The sequence below is a fragment of the Rhipicephalus sanguineus genome, chromosome 4 (assembly GCF_013339695.2).
Source record: "Rhipicephalus sanguineus isolate Rsan-2018 chromosome 4, BIME_Rsan_1.4, whole genome shotgun sequence".
Lineage (NCBI taxonomy): Eukaryota > Metazoa > Arthropoda > Arachnida > Ixodida > Ixodidae > Rhipicephalus > Rhipicephalus sanguineus.
In genome coordinates, this window is record NC_051179.1 from 114293452 (window position 1) to 114311749 (window position 18298).

General features: G+C 49.2%; 1 protein-coding gene across 1 annotated transcript; it reads right to left on the reverse strand.

The window, feature by feature from the left end:
* Nucleotides 1–14842: 14842 nt before the first annotated feature.
* LOC119391524 (uncharacterized) lies at nucleotides 14843–17429 on the reverse strand. Its single transcript, XM_037659201.1, has 2 exons — nucleotides 15547–17429; nucleotides 14843–14954 (listed from the first exon to the last, which is right to left on the reverse strand). Exons 1-2 carry the CDS (start codon nucleotides 17427–17429, stop codon nucleotides 14843–14845), a joined length of 1995 nt encoding a protein of 664 aa, XP_037515129.1.
* Between the last annotated feature and the right edge of the window lie 869 nt (nucleotides 17430–18298).

An 18298-nucleotide genomic window follows, 5' to 3' on the forward strand; every position in this document is an offset into this window, starting at 1 on the left:
TTGCGAGCTGGTAGTTCAACGTTAATCGCAGATAGAGCGTTTCCATAGCCAACGCGCGCCATTCGCTCTCTCTCGCCACACGGCGAGCGCTAAGGTGGTGATGCCCTCTCTTGCGCCCACGCAAAAGGACCGTCCCGACAGCGACGACAATGCACGCTGACCACGCCAACACCCTAACCGTTCGCTTCCCACATACAATCTGATCAGTGCCCACAATTGAAAATGATATTTTCAGACAAGAAAGGAAATCTGGCTCAGTTGGTTATAGTTCATTTTCGATCAGCTTACAGCGCAATAAAAAGACGAGGAGGCAGACCAAGGATGTGATGACACGAGCGCTGACTGTCAACTAAAGTTTATTGGAAGGAAGGGAACAAATAAATACATGCAGAGGCCAGCCGGCTGTCGACCGAGCAACTGCGCGTGTGCATCAGAGTCATCCAGGTGATAACCAAATCACTCAGAGCACGTGGAACACAAACGTGCGTCAAAAACCTTATATACAAAACAAGATCCACTTACAAGCAAACATGTGACGCGACCTAATCCGGCGCCAGTAAAGATAGGTTTCTATTAAGAAATTGCACCTCCTTTTCACTAAGGGCAACCGACGGATGGCTTATACACTTTTCACCTTCTCTGCCGACGAACAAGGCCTCCATAACCTGCCTCTTGTGCTGATGCTTATGGCGGAACAAACAATCTGTTTTCACCGCCATCGGCTCGCAACCACATTGTCTGCAGTGGGAAAGCAGGTGCAAACCGCCTGCAGCCCTTAACGCTGACAAATGCTCTCTCAATGTGATATTTACACATCGTCCGGTTTGCCCAATATAAACAGGCCCGCGTGACAACGGCAAACTGTATACAACACCTGACTTGCATCTAATGCATCTATCTTTCTGCTTCTTGGAACGTAAATTACAAGCCTTACAACCCTCGATAGTTTCTTATGCAAACGTGAACATCTAGTCGCGAGTTTAGTAGGGGCTGACAAGGCCACGCGCACCCCATATCTGTTTCCTACATTCTTCAGGCAGTGCGAAAACTTATGTACATGAGTCACAACCACCAGTCTATTTTAACGCGATAGCGTTAGAGAGCTCGTGTCGCAGAAATTCCGTTGTCGGTGTCGGCACCGTTGGTTGTGAGCGAAAAATCGACCGTGAGCGAAAAATCGAGAAAGCACCAAATAAAATAAAGAATAGCAATTTCGGTTTCACTGAGGATCGAACCCGGGCCGTTCGGGTGGCAAGCAGGTGTCCTACCACAAAGCCACGAGGTTACTTGCAGCTACTTCGGAAAAAAACACTACATAAATGCTATGTAGTGGAAGGAGTCTCCTTAACGCATTTTGTTCGACAGGTGTCACGACGAAAACGAGCCCATTCGGCGATTTGTAGGCGCATTTGGGAGGCCATGAAACTACGTCGAAAAGGCCGGGATAGTGCAGCCATCGCCGCTAAAAACACACGAACTTTCAAACAGCTCTAAATATGGACAACTATGTCCATCTAGCGGAAAACATATCAACAAGCAAACAGCAAACGCTAGATAATGTGCTGCCATCTGTGAGGTATTGTGAGACTGTTCATGGCCTCCGAGATGGCGAGCGCGCGGCGTGTATCTTAGAGGCCATGCGACTCCTGCTTTAGATCGAAAACCTGTGCCACTCGCGCGCGCGCGCGCGTGTGTTGTGTGTGTGTGTGTGTGTGTGTGTGTGTGTGTGTGTGTGTGTGTGTGTGTGAGTGTGTGAGTGTGTGTGTGTGTGTGTGTGTGTGTGTGTGTGTGTGTGTGCGTGCGTGCGTGCGTGCGTGCGTGCGCGCGCGTGTGTGTGTAACAAAACACATTAATAACTATGCACTTAGTGGTTGAAGTGCGCACTAGGGGCCGGATTTCGCTATTGCGTTCAACTCTTACAGGCGAAGCTTAAGGGTCCCCCAATTTTCCTTGCGCAATTGCTCTGTTGTCTTTTGTGCCTTATTGGCACCCTTGACCCACTTGATCAGATTGTGGCAGGCTCTCGCGATTTCCAATTCCTGATAGCCGGCCATCTGCAATTTTTCTAACTGGCTCACGAAACTTTCTTTTAGAAATGATTGCAAGTTTTCTGGAGCACGGCTCGCAGTGCCGCGTACACGATACCGGATTTCACCGTCCTGGAATGACCAGACCAAAAGTTCAAAATGGTCTTTACAGAGCGTGGCTTGTATATCCAGCACAAGTGGTCCTTCTTGAATCTTAGTTTAATGTCCAGGAATTGGAGTTCTGCGTCAGCGGGTAGCTCACAAGTAAACTTCAATCCCATACCGTGTGCCGTAAACATCCTTATAGTACTATCTGCCTTGTTATGGTGACTGTCGCATTCAGTGATGACCAAAAAATTGTCAACATATCGGAAACCCCGTAAGGCCGAACTGCCTAAGCTCTGGGCGATTGCATTATAAACGCGGCTAAGGAAAGTATGGCTTAGGATCGGCGCCCCCCTCGACCCAATACAGATTCCCGACTTCTGAGCAAAAAATTCCCTCTGCATTCAACAAACATGGATCTCAAATAAAACGACAGCATTTGAAAAAAAAAATCTTTTCACAGAAGTACCACATTTGTCAATAAAGATAATCTCGTCATTATCGTCAACAATACAGTACTTAACCACCCGCATGATTTCACTGTGAGATATCGAATAAAACACATCTTCAATATCTATGCTAAAAGCGGCACAGGAACCAGGGTTATGATCCTTGAGAAATTCAACCATACCTTCTGAACTCTTTACCGAAAACGGATCACGGACAGTCAAGGACTCAAGTTGTGTTTGTAGGTAACCCGACACTTCCTGCTGCCATGTTCCTCTTACTGAAATAATAGTCCTAAACGGGGAATCTTGTTTGTGGGTTTCTACTGAGAAAAGTATCTGTAAATTTAAGCGTTTCAGCTTCTTAACTCGAGAGTACAAACGGGCAAGATTACTTTCTTGCAGCAAAGTGAGCGCCTGCTGTTTCACTTTTGCTGTCTTAACTTCAATGCGGTTAAAATTTTTCGAGACCGCCGCCTCCGATTTCTCAGTGAATACACCTTCCGGCATTACCACAAACATTCCCTCCTTGTCCGACACCATAGCTCGGCACACTCACTCATGAGTGCACTCACTCCCACTCACTCACACTCATTTGAACGTTGTGAGTGTGAGTATGAGTGAGTGCTCATGAGTGTGAGTGGACGTGAGTGTGAACGTGAGTGAGCACTCATGAGTGTGAGTAGGCGTGAGTGTGAACGTGAGTGAGTACTCATGAGTGTGAGTAGGCGTGAGTGTGAACGTGAGTGAGTACTCATGAGTGTGAGTAGATGTGAGTGTGAAACGTGAGTGAGTGCTCATGAGTGTGAGTGGACGTGAGTGTGAACGTGAGTGAGCCCTCATGAGTGTGAGTAGGCGTGAGTGTGAACGTGAGTGAGTACTCATTAGGGTGAGTTGGCGTGAGTGTGAACGTGAGTGAGTACTCATGAGTGTGAGTAGATGTGAGTATGAACGTGAGTGAGGACTCATGAGTGTGAGTGGAGGTGAGTGTGAACGTGAGTGAGCACTCATGAGGGTGAGTAGGCGTGAGTATGAACGTGAGTGAGCCTCATGAGTGTGAGTAGTCGTGAGTAGAACGTGAGTGAGTGCTCATGAGTGGAGTGGACGTGAGTGTGAACGTGAGTGAGAATTCATGAGGGTGAGTTGGCGTGAGTGTGAACGTGAGTGAGCATTCATGAGGGTGAGTTGGCGTGAGTGTGAACGTGAGTGAGTACTCATGAGTGCGAGTAGGAATGAGTATGAACGTGAGTGAGTGCTCATGAGTGTGAGTGGACGTGAGTGTTAACGTCAGTGAGCGCTCATGAGGGTGAGTAGGCGTGAGTATGTACGTGAGTGAGTGCTCATGAGTGTGAGTAGTCGTGAGTTTGAACGTGAGTGAGCACTCATTAGTGTGAGTAGGTATGAACATGAGTGAGTGCTCATTGAGAGTGAGTAGTCATGAGTATGAACGTGAGTGAGCACTCATGAGTGTGAGTAGGTATAAGTATGCACGTGAGTGAGTGCTCATGAGTGTGAGTAGGCGTATGAAAGTGAGTACTCGTGAGTGTGAGTGGACGTGAACGTGAGTAAGCACTCATGAGTGTGAGTAGGCGTGAGTGTGAACGTGAGTGAGTACTCATGATGTGGAGTAGACGTGAGTATGAACGGAGTGAGTACCAATGAGTGCGAGTAGTGTGAGTAGGCGTGAGTATAAGCTTGAGTGAGTACTCTTGAGTGTGAGTGGAAGGGAGCTGTATGTGAGTAAGTATTGAGGAGAGTGAGTGGACCTGAGAGAGAATGAACGTGAGTATCGACTGTATGTTGCCATGAGTATAACGTGAGTGATAACTGATGACTGTGAGTAGCGTGAGTGTGAACGTGGGTGAGCTCTCATGAAAGTGAATAGACGTGAGTATGAATGTGAGTATCGACGAAGGTAAGAGGACGCGACTATGAACGTGAGTGACTACCGATGAGTGTGAGTTGGCGTGAGTATAACAGTGACTGAGTGCTGGTGAGCGTGAGTAGACCTATGAACGTGAGTGAGTACCAGTGAGTGCGAGTAGGCGATAGTGAACGTGAGTGAGTACTGATTTGTGTGAGTAGGCATAGTATGAACGTGAGTGGGTACTCATGAGTGTGAGTAGAAGTGAGTACGAACGTGAGTGAGTGCTGATGAGTGTGAGTATACATGAGTATGAACCTGAGTGAGTGCCGGTGAATGCGTGTATCGACGGCTGTGAGTGGAAATGAGAATGAACGTAAGTGAGCCCCGATGAGTGTGAATATAAAAGAGTATGCAAGTGGGTGAGCACCAATAGGGTTAGTGGAGTGAGTATGAAAGTGAGTGTGTACCTAATGTGCGAGTAGAGTGAGTATGAAAGTTAGAGCCGATGAATGAGAGTAGACGAGAGTATGAAGATGAGTGATTACCGATGTGCGTGAGTATACGCGAGTGTGAACATGAGTTCTGGGAGAGTGATAATTGAGTGTGAACACGACCTGTGAGCGCGAGTAGATATGGATATAAGTGCGAATGTATGACTGTGAGTATGACTGTAATTGAGTATGACTGTATCAACATGAGTTAGCGCCATTAGTGGAGTAGACCTTATTATGGACGTATCGGTTAGTGTGGGTAAGTAAATAAAACTGAGTGTTTGAGGAACCATGGTGTGTGCCTTTGAGTGGTAGTCGGCATGACTTTGAATGTAAGTACTCAGGAGTGAGAGTTGAGGTTAGTATGAAGGTGCGAATGTGTGGCACCAAGGAATGTGTGTCAGGGGTCGGCAAAGTTTATGGCACACACTCACTCGTTCGCTCAAAAAATATGCTGCTTCTTATGGGCTCACTTGGTCTCAAACTCGCTAAAACACTATTCAGCCAAGCTCACTCACATTCAGGCTAAAGAGAGGTTTCCTCAGCCGGATTCACGTGGGGACTTGGAAGCATCAGATTTTTCTCCAAGTGAACGCACGCGGACTCCACGTCACCAGTTCGTCCCAAACGGTCTCACTCAACGACTACAAAAAAGATCAACGACCATGGCTCGGCACACTCACTCGTGAGTGCACTCACTCACACTCACTCACACTCATTTGAACGTTGTGAGTGTGAGTATGAGTGAGTACTCATGAGTGTGAGTGGACGTGAGTGTGAACGTGAGTGAGCACTCATGAGTGTTAGTAGGCGTGAGTATGAACGTGAGTGAGTGCCTATGAGTGTGAGTAGGCGTGAGTATGAACGTGAGTGAGTGTCTATGAGTGTGAGTAGGTGTGAGTATGAACGTGAGCGCATGCCTATGAGTCTGAGTGGGTGTGAGTATGAACGTGAGTGAGAGCCTATGAGTGTGAGTAGATGTGAGTATGAACGTGAGTGAGTGCCTATGAGTGTGAGTAGGCGTGAGTATGAACGTGAGTGAGTGCCTATGAGTCTGAGTGGGTGTGAGTATGAACGTGAGTGAGAGCCTATGAGTGTGAGTAGGCGTGAGTATGAACGTGAGTGAGTGTCTATGAGTGTGAGTCGGCGTGAGTATGAACGTGAGTGAATGCTTATAAGTGTGAGTGGGCGTGAGTATGAACGTGAGTGAGTGCCTATGAGTGTGAGTGGGCGTGAGTATGAACGTGAGTGAGTGCCTATGAGTGTGAGAAGGCGTGAGTATGAACGTGAGTGAGTGTCTATGAGTGTGAGTTGGCGTGAGTATGGACGTGAGTGAATGCTTATGAGTGTGAGTGGGCGTGAGTATGAACGTGAGTGAGAGCCTATGAGTGTGAGTAAGCGTGAGTATGAACGTGAGTGAGTGTCTATGAGTGTGAGTCGGCGTGAGTATGAACGTGAGTGAATGCTTATAAGTGTGAGTGGGCGTGAGTATGAACGTGAGTGAGTGCCTATGAGTGTGAGTGGGCGTGAGTATGAACGTGAGTGAGTGCCTATGAGTGTGAGTGGGCGTGAGTATGAACGTGAGTGAGTGCCTATGAGTGTGAGTAGGCGTGAGTATGAACGTGAGTGAGTGTCTATGAGTGTGAGTTGGCGTGAGTATGGACGTGAGTGAATGCTTATGAGTGTGAGTGGGCGTGAGTATGAACGTGAGTGAGAGCCTATGAGTGTGAGTAGGCGTGAGTATGAACGTGAGTGAGTGTCTATGAGTGTGAGTCGGCGTGAGTATGAACGTGAGTGAATGCTTATAAGTGTGAGTGGGCGTGAGTATGAACGTGAGTGAGTGCCTATGAGTGTGAGTGGGCGTGAGTATGAACGTGAGTGAGTGCCTATGAGTGTGAGTAGGCGTGAGTATGAACGTGAGTGAGTGTCTATGAGTGTGAGTTGGCGTGAGTATGGACGTGAGTGAATGCTTATGAGTGTGAGTGGGCGTGAGTATGAACGTGAGTGAGAGCCTATGAGTGTGAGTAAGCGTGAGTATGAACGTGAGTAAGTGTCTATGAGTGTGAGTAGGCGTGAGTATGAACGTGAGTGAGTGCCTATGGGTGTGAGTAGGCGTGAGTATGAATGTGAGTGAGTGCGAAGGCTGAAAATATTGGGGTGAGTGAGTGTGAGTGAGTATTCTCTTACAGTGCCGACCTATGTCCGACACACACACTTGACGCACGTTGGTGTTCTGCGTGCCCTGAGTAATTTGTTTATCACCTGGATGACTCTAATGCACACGCGCAGTTGCTCGGTCGCTAGCCGGGTGGCCTCTGTATGTATTTATTTGTGCCCTTTCTTCCAATAAACTTTAGTTGAGAGTCAGCGCTCGTGTCGTCACATCCTTGGCCGGCGTCCTCGTCTTTTTATTTCGCTGTAACTTGATCAAAAATGAAATATTTTCAGACAGTTTTCTTTCAAAGTAATACCTGCAAAAAAACTTACAATACATATACATTTTATAAGAATTCTATTACTGCCATGTTTGTGGCAGTCAGAAATGAGGAGTTGAATATAGGGGACTATGCATTGAACTCTCAAGCGCTTTCAAGAGACATGAAAATTTGAAAACAGTTATTTTTTTCTGTATCGACGCATAGGTAAGATGTCTTCTTCTCCACAGTTGATCTTGAGATCCTTCTTCATCCAGTGGCATATTTTTTTTGTTCATCTGAGTCGATGTAAGTTCAAATCGTTCATCCTCACTGTCTGTGGAGCTTTCGCCATCCGTGCGTGGCAGTTAATCCGGCTAAATATACTCTCCTTTGCAATCTGAGCCTTCCAAGTCTTCATCTTCGCTTCCGCTTGGATACTATTTTTGAAGGAGAATTTCGTGTATTTCCTCATGTCAACTGTTGCCTCCAAAAAGAAACACATTTTTAAAGCTTTGAGGTGTTCTAAAACCTCTCTTGCAGTAAATTAATGAGAAAGAAACAGAACTGCGATGCACTGCAAACCATTGTCCACTATTTGGCCTATCCGGAAGCTGGACTTCGTAGTCCTGAGATTCACAAACATGTATGCAAGCGTAAACTGCACATACAGTGGACAAAAACTCATGATACAAAAATACTACAAACTAGACTCGTTCCGTAGGCTTCGCGAAAAACGACATAGGCATTTATAACTACATATTACAAGTAATGAGCCAAGAGGAGCATGAACAAGCCGGGAGTTTGCCCTTTTTGCCGGCCGCACGTGGTGTCCATGTTTGCAATGGAAGAAGCACCCAAGTGCGGTACCTGTAGCACCACCTATCAAGCGTAAGTGAAAGCTTGCACTTCCACGTTTGTGGCAGCAAGGACTCGGGGGTCCCTTATTGAAATTTTGAGGCAAAAAAATCAAACAAAACTGCCACAAATGTGGCGCCTGGGATATAAAGGGCTAAGGTGTACGAATACAACCGATGAACGAAGCTCCTTAGTAGGTCGCAAAAGACTGCGCCTGATCTCGCTTCTGGCTTTCATGAAGGCGGTAGGCTGGGGAGCGCGTGGGGACAGCCTCTGCTGCACTCGGTGGCGGGAACGACTGAGCGAGTGTGTGGTGCCCGCATCGTAAGGAGAGTGAGACAGATGAGAGAGGGATGCGAGTGTTGATGCGGCGTGGACCTTCAACGGCGGGCGTGCGTTCGGCGCGCGCACCGTTTCATTGTCTTTTTGCGCCGGCGCCGGGTGGGGAGACCGTCTGCTACTACCTTCGACAAAGCGCCCCGTAGTTCGCTAGAGTGATGGTTTGTCATTTCACAATACATGAAGAAGGTGGTGAAAGTGAAGGCTACCGTTATAACCAGTTGTGCACAACCTTATTTCTTTTAACATCGAATTCCGGTGCGCCAGAACCAAACCGCTCAAGGCCTAAACATTCCGTCTTATATCACCGGCCACTGCAACCTGCGATGCTTAAGAGAAGGGAGCTTCGACGGCGCGGATGGGTGCGGGCCGGTGCGGGCCTAAGGAGCTTCGCTCCTACAAATGGAACGCATCTCCACGAAGTGAATGATGACGAGTGGGCGAAGCTAGGTCGTACGGTCCATAATGTCTACGTTGTAGTCAAGGAGGTTGGTTGTAGTCACCGACTAGAACAAAATGTTTGTGCTTGTAGGAGTGTGATATTGTTCTGCCACGATTATAGTTGATATTAGTGCACTGTTGAACCTTTTTGTGTCTCACATATTACCCGAGCGTCGCCCCATATAATTTAAATTGAGTGACATAAAGTGACAAAGAGTCGACGACAAAGCTCGCTTCTAAGGTCCATAATGTGTACGTTGAAGCCACCGACTAGTATAAAGGATTTGTGGTTGTAGGTGTTTTATATTGTTTTGTCACAAATACGATTGTTGTTCATCCATTCTAAACCTTTTTTTATTTTCGCACACACGTATCTTTCCACTGTAGCAACGGTTTTCTAACCAGCATGACAGCCGACAGTGAGCGTCGACGAAAAATCTAGGTTCTAAGGTTCATAATGTCTACGTTGAAATCGCCGATAGTATAAGGATTTGTGCTTCTAGGTATTTTATATTGTTGCGCCACAATTATGATTCATATTAGTCCATTGTTAAACGTTTTTACGGGATTTTACACGGTGCTGTGCCGTGAGCACGGACACCACACAATGGACAAGTCTAGACCCTAAGATGCTTCGCCTTTAAAAAAAAGTCGTATGGTCCGTTATGCATTTGGCTAAGACGACTGGAAGGCGAAATGCATCTTCTTTTTCATCTAGGTCGATTGCATCGATCACGCCCAAAACCTTTCCTCACCCAATGTGGTTTCGCACTGCCTCCAGGATGGGAGGCTTTTCAAGCTTTCTTCAGCTCACCTGGTTTTGCACGTCCTCCGTCATCGGCCCACCTTTGAAAGAGCGACGATGTCGTGTGATGACGTCATCATATCACGTCACATGAGGTTACATCATAGTGGCATAAAAATTTGGTAATCCGTGACGTCATGATGACGTCATATGGTGACGTCCTCGAGTGGCGGTCTTTTTAATCACTCGTGTTGGCATCGACGCTGCGGGACGACAGTCGACGCCGACGGTAAAGTTTCGCGTTTGGTGAGGCATCTAAGGTTTTTGCCTTAAAAGTGCTGAGGAGTATTCGGATGGCGCAGTCATTTCTTATGTGGTCTTACCTGATTCAACAAGCCGGTCCCCGGAATCAAACTTGGTGAGATTCACCCTGCTCGGTGTCGCTAGAACAACATAGGAAGAGATTGACTTGGGAAAGGGGGGTCATTTCAGCGAAATAATTTTTGACGAAAACATGTTTGCAGATTTTGAGGGTGGTATTGAAGCCAGTCGTCCACCGCAGTGGTACAGTTGTTTTGATCGTCGGCTACTGAACCGGAAGTCGCGGGCTCGATTCCGGCCTTGGCGGTCGCATTACGATTGGGGTGAAGTGCTAGAGGTCCGTATGCAGTGCGCTGTCAGCGCGCGTTAGAGAACCCTACGTGGCCGAAATTTTCGGAGCGTTCCACTTCGGTTTGCCTGTACAAATGGCTGAGAAAAAAGCTGGCCTTCGCCTTCGAGTCTTATTAGACGAACACACAAGAGGCCGCTTGTCTCCGTCTGTCCTCGTGTTTGTTCCCGCTAAAGCTAAAGATAGGCAGCCAGTAATTTGACCAGTTCGCAGTTGGGAAGCTCTGCCAACCTTGTACTCATACTACGCACGTCTTTTACGTCTCTGTCGTCCCGGCGTCGACTGTCGTCCCGCACCGTCGATGCCAACACGAGTGATTCAAAAGACCGCCACTCGATCACGTCACCATATGGCGCCATCATCATGTCGCAGACTGTCAATTTTTTGTCGCTATGATGTCATCTGACGTCACGTCATATGATTACATCATCACATGACATCGTTGCTTGTTCATAGGTGTGCTGTTCCAGGAGGCCGTGAAAAACCAGGTGAGCTGAAAGCTTGAAATGCCTCCCATACTGGAGGCAGTGCAAAACCACGTTGGGTGAGCAAAGGTTTCGGGCCTGATCGATGCAATCGACCGAGATTAAAAAGAAGATGGATTTCGCCTTCCAGTCGTCTTAGCCAAATGCATAACGAACAGTAGAGCTGTGCACGGGCCGTATTTCCGAGCCCGAGCCCGGCCCGGGCCCGCTGACTTTGTCGAAGGCCCGCCCGAGCCCGATGGCAAAGGGCTGCGAGCCCGCCCGGCCCGGCCCGACGTACGAAAACACAATCCCGGGCCCGGCCCGGCCCGGCTTTTTGAAGGTTCGCTGCGAAAACAAAACATCGTTTTCCGGTAATTTGGCGTTTTATTGAGCATATCGAATATGATCAAACGACACACGACGAACAGTCTCTAATAGAGACTGTTCGCGGCACTTTTGCTATACAAGTAGACGGTCTCATGACAGCAATAATTGAGTTCGCTCGCCAAAGCTGTCACGTGTATGGGGTATGCCCATGCAAGCGCCAGCTTGCACGAAGGCGATCTACGTCGGGTCGCTCGTCGTAGTCGCGTGCATTTTCACTCATATGGGATTTGGCCTTAAATCTAACGCGGAACAGTCGCGTGGCGCCGTCACCAGCTCAGGTGGTGCTACTTCTGTGTTTGTCGGAGTGCAACAGAGGCAGTGCTTTACCTGCTCCCCTTTTGTTTAAAGTGGCGAATGGAAAGGAAAAGCGGTAAAGGGCGGTCGCGGAACAGGCGCTGTATGCGTGCTGGAAAACAATTCCCGCTCATTCTCTATATTTCGGATTTGAGTCGGGCTTTGCGCCGGGCCCGAGCCCGGCCCGATAAAGCTCTAAGTAGCCCGAGCCCGGCCCGGGCCCGAGGTGAAAGTATGTCGGCCCGCCCGAGCCCGGCCCGCGGGCCGGGTCGGGCTCGGGTTTTCGGGCTACCCGGAGCCCGTGCACACCTCTAACGGACAGTGCGACTTTCTTTTTCAGTGTTTTTTTTTTCGCGCTAAATTGACCGTCGGCGGCATCGGCATGAACAAGAATGATTCAAAAATGCTCACGTGCTGACGTCACCATATGACGCCATTATGAAGTCACATACAGAAAATTTTTTTCCGTCATCACGACGTAACATAACGTAACGTCACATGCTGACATACTCACCAGACGCCGTCGCTTGGTCACAGACAGGCCGATCACGGAGGTAGTGCGAAACAAGGAGATGCGCAGGAACCTTGCAATGTCTCCGTTATTCGAGGCAGTGCACAACCACTTTGGTTTCAGAATGCTTTCGGAGGGGGTGGGGGAGGGTGAATACATCGGGTGATATCACTGATTCCGTTAATCGGGAGGCAATAGTAGGGCAGCGTCCAGGGGCTGACATATCGGCCCCCACAAACACACCACGAAAGCGCGGACAATTGAGGGGTTGGTCCTTTTAGTGACAAGAGTTGATAACACAAGCAAGACATATTCTCAGCTAAGGCAACTACAAGCATCACACAAGTATGCGCACTTGGCTGGTATCAATTACAATAGAAATCACACGAATCTAACACAAATGGGGAACAATTATTCACATGCGCTCAAAACCAAACTCTATAGAACATTCCAAAACAATTAGAGTCATTTCATCTTCACCGGTTTGACGGGTCCCTTCCACGTAGACTGTGGCGCTGAGAAATCGTTCCCTTCGTAGTCGGTGCTCGCATGACTCCTCGGCGGCACTCTTTAAAACTTTTCATTGCTCCCGCGGTGTCATCTCTCCATACTTGAAAGTCGAATTGACCACAATGCATCATTAAACAACACGCCTTCCCTGGCCGGCTGAGCCACACTTCACTACACTCACACCATCACTGACTCGCTGAGTTCATCGCCGTGCGCTTATATCGGCTCGCGCCCAGGTTCGTGAAGCTTCTAGGCGTATAGACAGCGAAATCTTCGTGTAGCACAGCGTCATCTTAGGAAAGAGCAAGCTCCTTCTCATACTTTCGTCTGGCGGAGTCGGATGCGCCGCGTTGATTTCTAGAAGTCTCTCGATCATGTGCGGCAGTTAGGCTCTCTCGGCGTTCACCGTCTCCGAGAAGGTGAGGTGCGCGGTTTCGGCGCCTTTTGATACTCCTCTAGGGGCGAGGCACCTCAGGGTCTCGGCTTGTTGGCGCGTCATGTCGTCGTCAGAGTACATCATAAACAGGTATGCGCCAAAAAATTCGGTAAATCCCCCTACTCACCACCGGTCTATACGATGCATTAATGACTTAAATTTTGATAAGGCACGTCGCAGGGCTAGTTGGTTGGTAGTGTGCCTTCTTTCGCTGCGACGTAGGCGGGTGCAGATTGTTGTGGTTAGTGATGACACGTGCAGGCTTTGTGCTGTATCTTTACATGTTCTCTCGGGTTTGGGCTTGTTGCTTTGGCATGACACAGGTTGAAAGAGCAAAAGACGAAGACAGAGAAGAGGCTTGACACACACGAGCGCTGCCCGTGTGTGTGTCAAGCCTATTCTCTGTCTTCGTCTTTTGCGCTTTCAACCTGTGTCATGTTCTCTCGGTTTTTAGGGGCGAAGCTCCTTATAGCGACACCCGTTCGTCCCTCGTAGCGTAGTATGTAACCAGTCTTACGCTTTGACCTTCAAGGTGGTGCCGGTGGGAGATTTTTCCTGTGCGTTGTTGAACAATAAAAAATTCGCAGCGTTAGCTAAAAGCCGACTTCTTCTGTCTCTCATTCCCATTAGCAGCCATTCTTTACCTCCAAGGTAATGCCTGGTGAGATTTCTCCTGTGCGTGATTAAACAATAGAAATTTTGTTCAAAACGCCGTTGATTGATGAAATAAACCAACAAAAGACGCCAGATGTTTTGTAAAAGCAAAACGAAAGAACGCCACATGTTTCTAAAGCAAAACGAAAAGACGCCAGCTGCTTAACGAAAGACGCCAGATGTTTTCTAAGCAATGGTTTTCTAAACAATGAAAATTCACAGCGTACATGTAAAATTAAAGTGCGCTGCAAGTCGTCATAACTCATCGAACCTTTAGTATAAACGCGCCCGATCTCACGTCGGTGATGATGTACTGGGCAGAATTCACGGAAGATTCACGGTTTACCGATGAACCTCCGCAGCTTCGCCCACTCATCATCATTCACTCCGTGGATATGCTGTGATTTTTCGATCCACTGTTACTGTATACAAGGCATGTGTGATCGCAAATCAAACCATTAGTTGCAAGTTAGCGCTGTGTGTGCGTGCGTCCCTCTTCTCTTACCCTCTCGTGGTGTGCTATGCCATATGAGTTATGAGCTAAAGGTTCGTCGTTACTGTCTAGAACATTGTTTGACTTAGCAGTGCGGTGTCCGAATCAACGACGAAATTTGTCAAGGCGCTCACGTTTTTTTATCTAACACCAGAGACATAAGCATGGATCTCTACGGTAATGTCATCTATTTGATGCGCCACTTCTTGAAAGATATCTCCAAAGTGACAGCGCTTTACTCGCAAAATGGAGAAGGCAAAAATTATCTCACCAAATAGCCGAAGACGATAGTAGAGGTGAAACACCCTACCCTACATGCTTTAGGGAACTGACTCCGGCGTGTAGGGAATAAGAAGCACCTTTGGGCAACCTGCATTCCGATGCAGTTTCCCGACGACACAAGTGCAGCTGAAGCACCCTTCCCTACATGCCCGGTTTCAGGCTTGGCACCACTAGTGCCTCATCAACGAAATCTCTCTCAAAGCAATGTGGCGAATTACCTCGGTCAGGCACTTCTTCTCCCCTCAAGGGCGTCTGCGCAAGCAGGCCTTTGGTGTGTCGGACTTGAGCTACCGGGGGGTTTCGACCTCTCTCACGCCCAGCCGTGCGTGGCTTTGCCATATCCGGGGAAAATGGGATCCTAGAGGTTGAGCCGACACCTGGTGCTTGGACTTTTAAGGCACCCCGTCAGAGGAAGTACACTCCTTTGTCCTTTGGCCCTGGCTTCAAGAAGACGGCAACCCTGAGCTGACCCACCCAGAGGAAATCGGCAGTCGCTTTTCCTGCCCCCATCTCCCATCTTTTAGGGGCGAACAAAGGGAATTTCTATTGACAAGTAACTCTTCACATGGTTACACAGAACAGGGTCGCCTGGACACCTTGTAACTTATACTAACACAGCGCCCCAACTGAAGGGCAGGAAACGCGTGAACATAGGGTGAGCAAGAAGCGGGAGCCGTACAACGGTGGTAAGACACTCGCGACATCATTATACAAAGTTTGTTCAATATGCATTTTGAAATGCCTATACATTAAGATTATTCATAAAAACCATGTACATTCAGATTGAGTTTGTGTTCATTCACCACATAAGCATACGCCGTCAGGGTAAATCGGGGCCTGGGTGTGCACCCATAATTTAAGGCACGCGAGGGGGGGGGGCGGAAGGGGGGGTTAGCGCGCCACTGCACTCCTTAAGCCCCGCTAGCGAGCCCTTAAAGGCGGCGTAAGGGGGGGGGGGTAGAGGGTGATCGTTCCCGGCCGCTCCGGGGCGGGAATAATAGTAAAAGGATAAACTGGTATCATTAGGCTTCTGGGGCTCCCACCCGTCTGACTTGAGGGGGGGTAGAAGTGGATGAGTTAAAAGGCGGTGATTGGGATTTGCAGCTTGCCTTGCCGCATCAAAAAAAAACCGTGTGTGCCAGCGGCGGAGAAACTTCTCCTCGCCGCTGGACTCAAGTTGTTCCGAGAGATATCGCCAGACCATCTCTCGAACACGGGACAAGGTTGGGTACGCCGCTCTCGTAATTTTCCGCCTCGCCTCGGCTAAGCAGCGGCGTTTCCAAATGGAGAACCAGGTGCACATCACGACCAGTTTGGCGAACGCGCCCCTGTTCCTGTTGAGCGCCGGAGGGGGGCGGATTTTGAAGTCCCTTGCTACGAGTCGCCAAACAGGCTTGGCTGCGGGGCACTCCATCAGGGCGTGCGCCAGCGTTTCGTCGGCCCGGCAGTTCGGGAAGCGGGGCGACGGCACTATACCAAACTTGTGAAGCCGCTGAGGGGTTGGTAACACCCCCCAGTTTTTACGCCACGCGAAGTCCTGCGCCAACCTGGGTTTTCCTGGTCCGTCCTTGGACGCTTTCTTTTTCCACTTGCGAGACATCTGCCTCTCTTCATCACTTATCTGGTGTCTCGCGACCTCCTCCGTGATGCGGGCAGGCGGGACATCGTCCACGTCGCAGTCAGGGGCCTCCCTTTGGAGTATCCGCATCGTGTTCGCGGCTGCCTTGTAGAAACGCGAGGGCGTCTCCGCGAGAGGGCCAAGTGGTCGGTCGGCGTCGAGGAAGGCTGCGCTCGTACTGCTCCAGTAGCGCATGAGGCCTCTCCCCACATAGTCGCTAGAGCGAAAGAGGGCTCTAGCCGTTTTTAGAGCGAGGACTTTGCTGATCGTTAGTGCGTGAGTGAGGCCGAGGCCGCCTTCGCTTTCTGGGAGTTGCAGGAGAGTCCGTCGCACGGGTGCTGGCTTGCCCTCCCATAGGAAAGACCCGAGCATTTTTGCCACCTGTGAAGCCGTTTTGGTGGGCATAACTGCTATCCTGCTAGCGTAGTAAGCGAAGGCGCAGATGGTGGTCTTCGCAGCCACGGCCTTCTCACGAAGTGTGAGGTCCTTGAAGCTGAGACGCGCAATTGCCGTTCGTGCTCGTTCTATTGCCCGCTTCCACGTTGTCTCTGCGACGCCGCCACAGCAGAAGTATATGCCCAGCACCTTGACCACGTCTACGATTTCGAGATCGCCCAGGGTTTCGTGAGGGAACTTGCCAAACAGTAGTGCCTTGCATTTTCCCCTGTTCATTTCCGCGCCCGAGACCTCCGCATAGGATGCGAACGTTATCCAGAACTTCTGGAGGCTTGCAGGGTCACTGACGTACAAGGAAACGTCATCAGCGTAGGCAATTACCTTGACCTCGTCCTCACCAGTCAGGGGAAAGCCTCTGATATGCTCGTTTTGCTCGATGTTTCTTATGAGTGGCTTGAGTGAGAGAATGAAGAGGGTGGGTCCCAGCGGGCACCCCTCACGGATCCCTCTTTCATAGACGAAGTTCTGTGTTGGGTTGCCGTTCACAATCACGTGGCACGTCAAGTAGCTGTATAGGGGCGAAATGAGATCGACGAAGCTTGCCGGAAACCCAAAGTGGCGTAAAACTTCGAGCAGGTATCGATGCCTGACCCGGTCGAAAGCCTTCGCCTGGTCTAGGGAAACAAAGGCTCCCGAGAGGGACTTCGCTGTCATATACTCGAATAGGTCCCTTGTTGCGGTCAAGTTAGCTAAAATGGAACGTCCTGGAACCTCACAAGCCTGCTGGGGGGAGATGATGTTTGGCAGGAGGAGTGTCAGGCGTGAGTTTAGCAAGGAAGCTACAATCTCGTAGTCGACGTTTAACAATGAAATGGGCCGCCACGCCGACGGCTCCTCCTGCGGGGCTCCTTCTTTCAGCAGCAGTGCAATTCTCCCTTCTCCAAATGACTTTGGTTTTGTTTGGCGCGTGACCACCATGTTGATCATTTCCAAGAGAGGGCCCTCAAGCTCATCAAAAAAAGTGCCCAGTTCTTATTTATTCATTCGTGCTTCGGGTTTGGCGGCACTGTTTCTAGGGCCGCGACGCCGCTGCTGCCAAATACGGCGGCAAAGCGCTTTCGCCGGCACTATCTATCCCCAGTAACGTATAGGTCAGTTATGCGAGCGTCACTGCGGCACGCTCGTCGCGCGCCCATACTTCAAGTCGAGTTCCCTGTGGGCCAGACACTTTATGAAAAAAAAAGTGAAAAGAGGGTCAGGACACCGTGACTCCCTTCGGGTGTCCAGCTGACCCCTTTTGGAAAGTAGAAGCAGAAAAAGAGAGTTAGCATTTCTGGAGGAGTCACTGGACTCCTATAAAGCGCGTTCCCATTGACTTTTGTGATGAAGGCACCGCCTTATTATTCTGTGATGCAGGCGCTGCCCTCTTTATACGTGTAACAGACCGGTTACATAAAAATGTACAACGAAGCGCACGCGCCAATGTCGAAGGTAAACGAAAGTAAGAATAAGTCTTCCCGGACTCATTTCTTCCCACAGCGCGGCAACATAGGCCTTGTAGGCGCCGATTCGATCGAACGTTCTCACTTTTCGTCACAGACGGCGTATTCAGTAAAGTCCGGTCTCGAAAACGTCACGGTCGAAATGTGTGGTGGACGATCATGAATAGAGGCCTGATTATTAGGCACTAGAAAGAACGTTTTAGGCGCCTAAAATAGGCCGGCAAAACAGCGTTTCAGTGCTCCAACGTCATAAACAAAGGCAGAATTCATTTTTACATAAATGGCAAATAATTTCAAGTGAAGACGTTTGTGACCTGTATCTACGACAGGAAAACAAAATCACAG

Excerpts from the sequence above, each read along its gene's own strand:
- LOC119391524 (XM_037659201.1), bottom strand. The coding sequence starts at position 17,429 with ATGGTGGTCACGCGCCAAACAAAACCAAAGTCATTTGGAGAAGGGAGA. Across the intron at positions 14,955-15,546 it reads TTTTTTTTTGATGCGGCAAG|ATGGGAGATGGGGGCAGGAA; the intron begins GCAAGCTGCAAA and ends CGCCCCTAAAAG.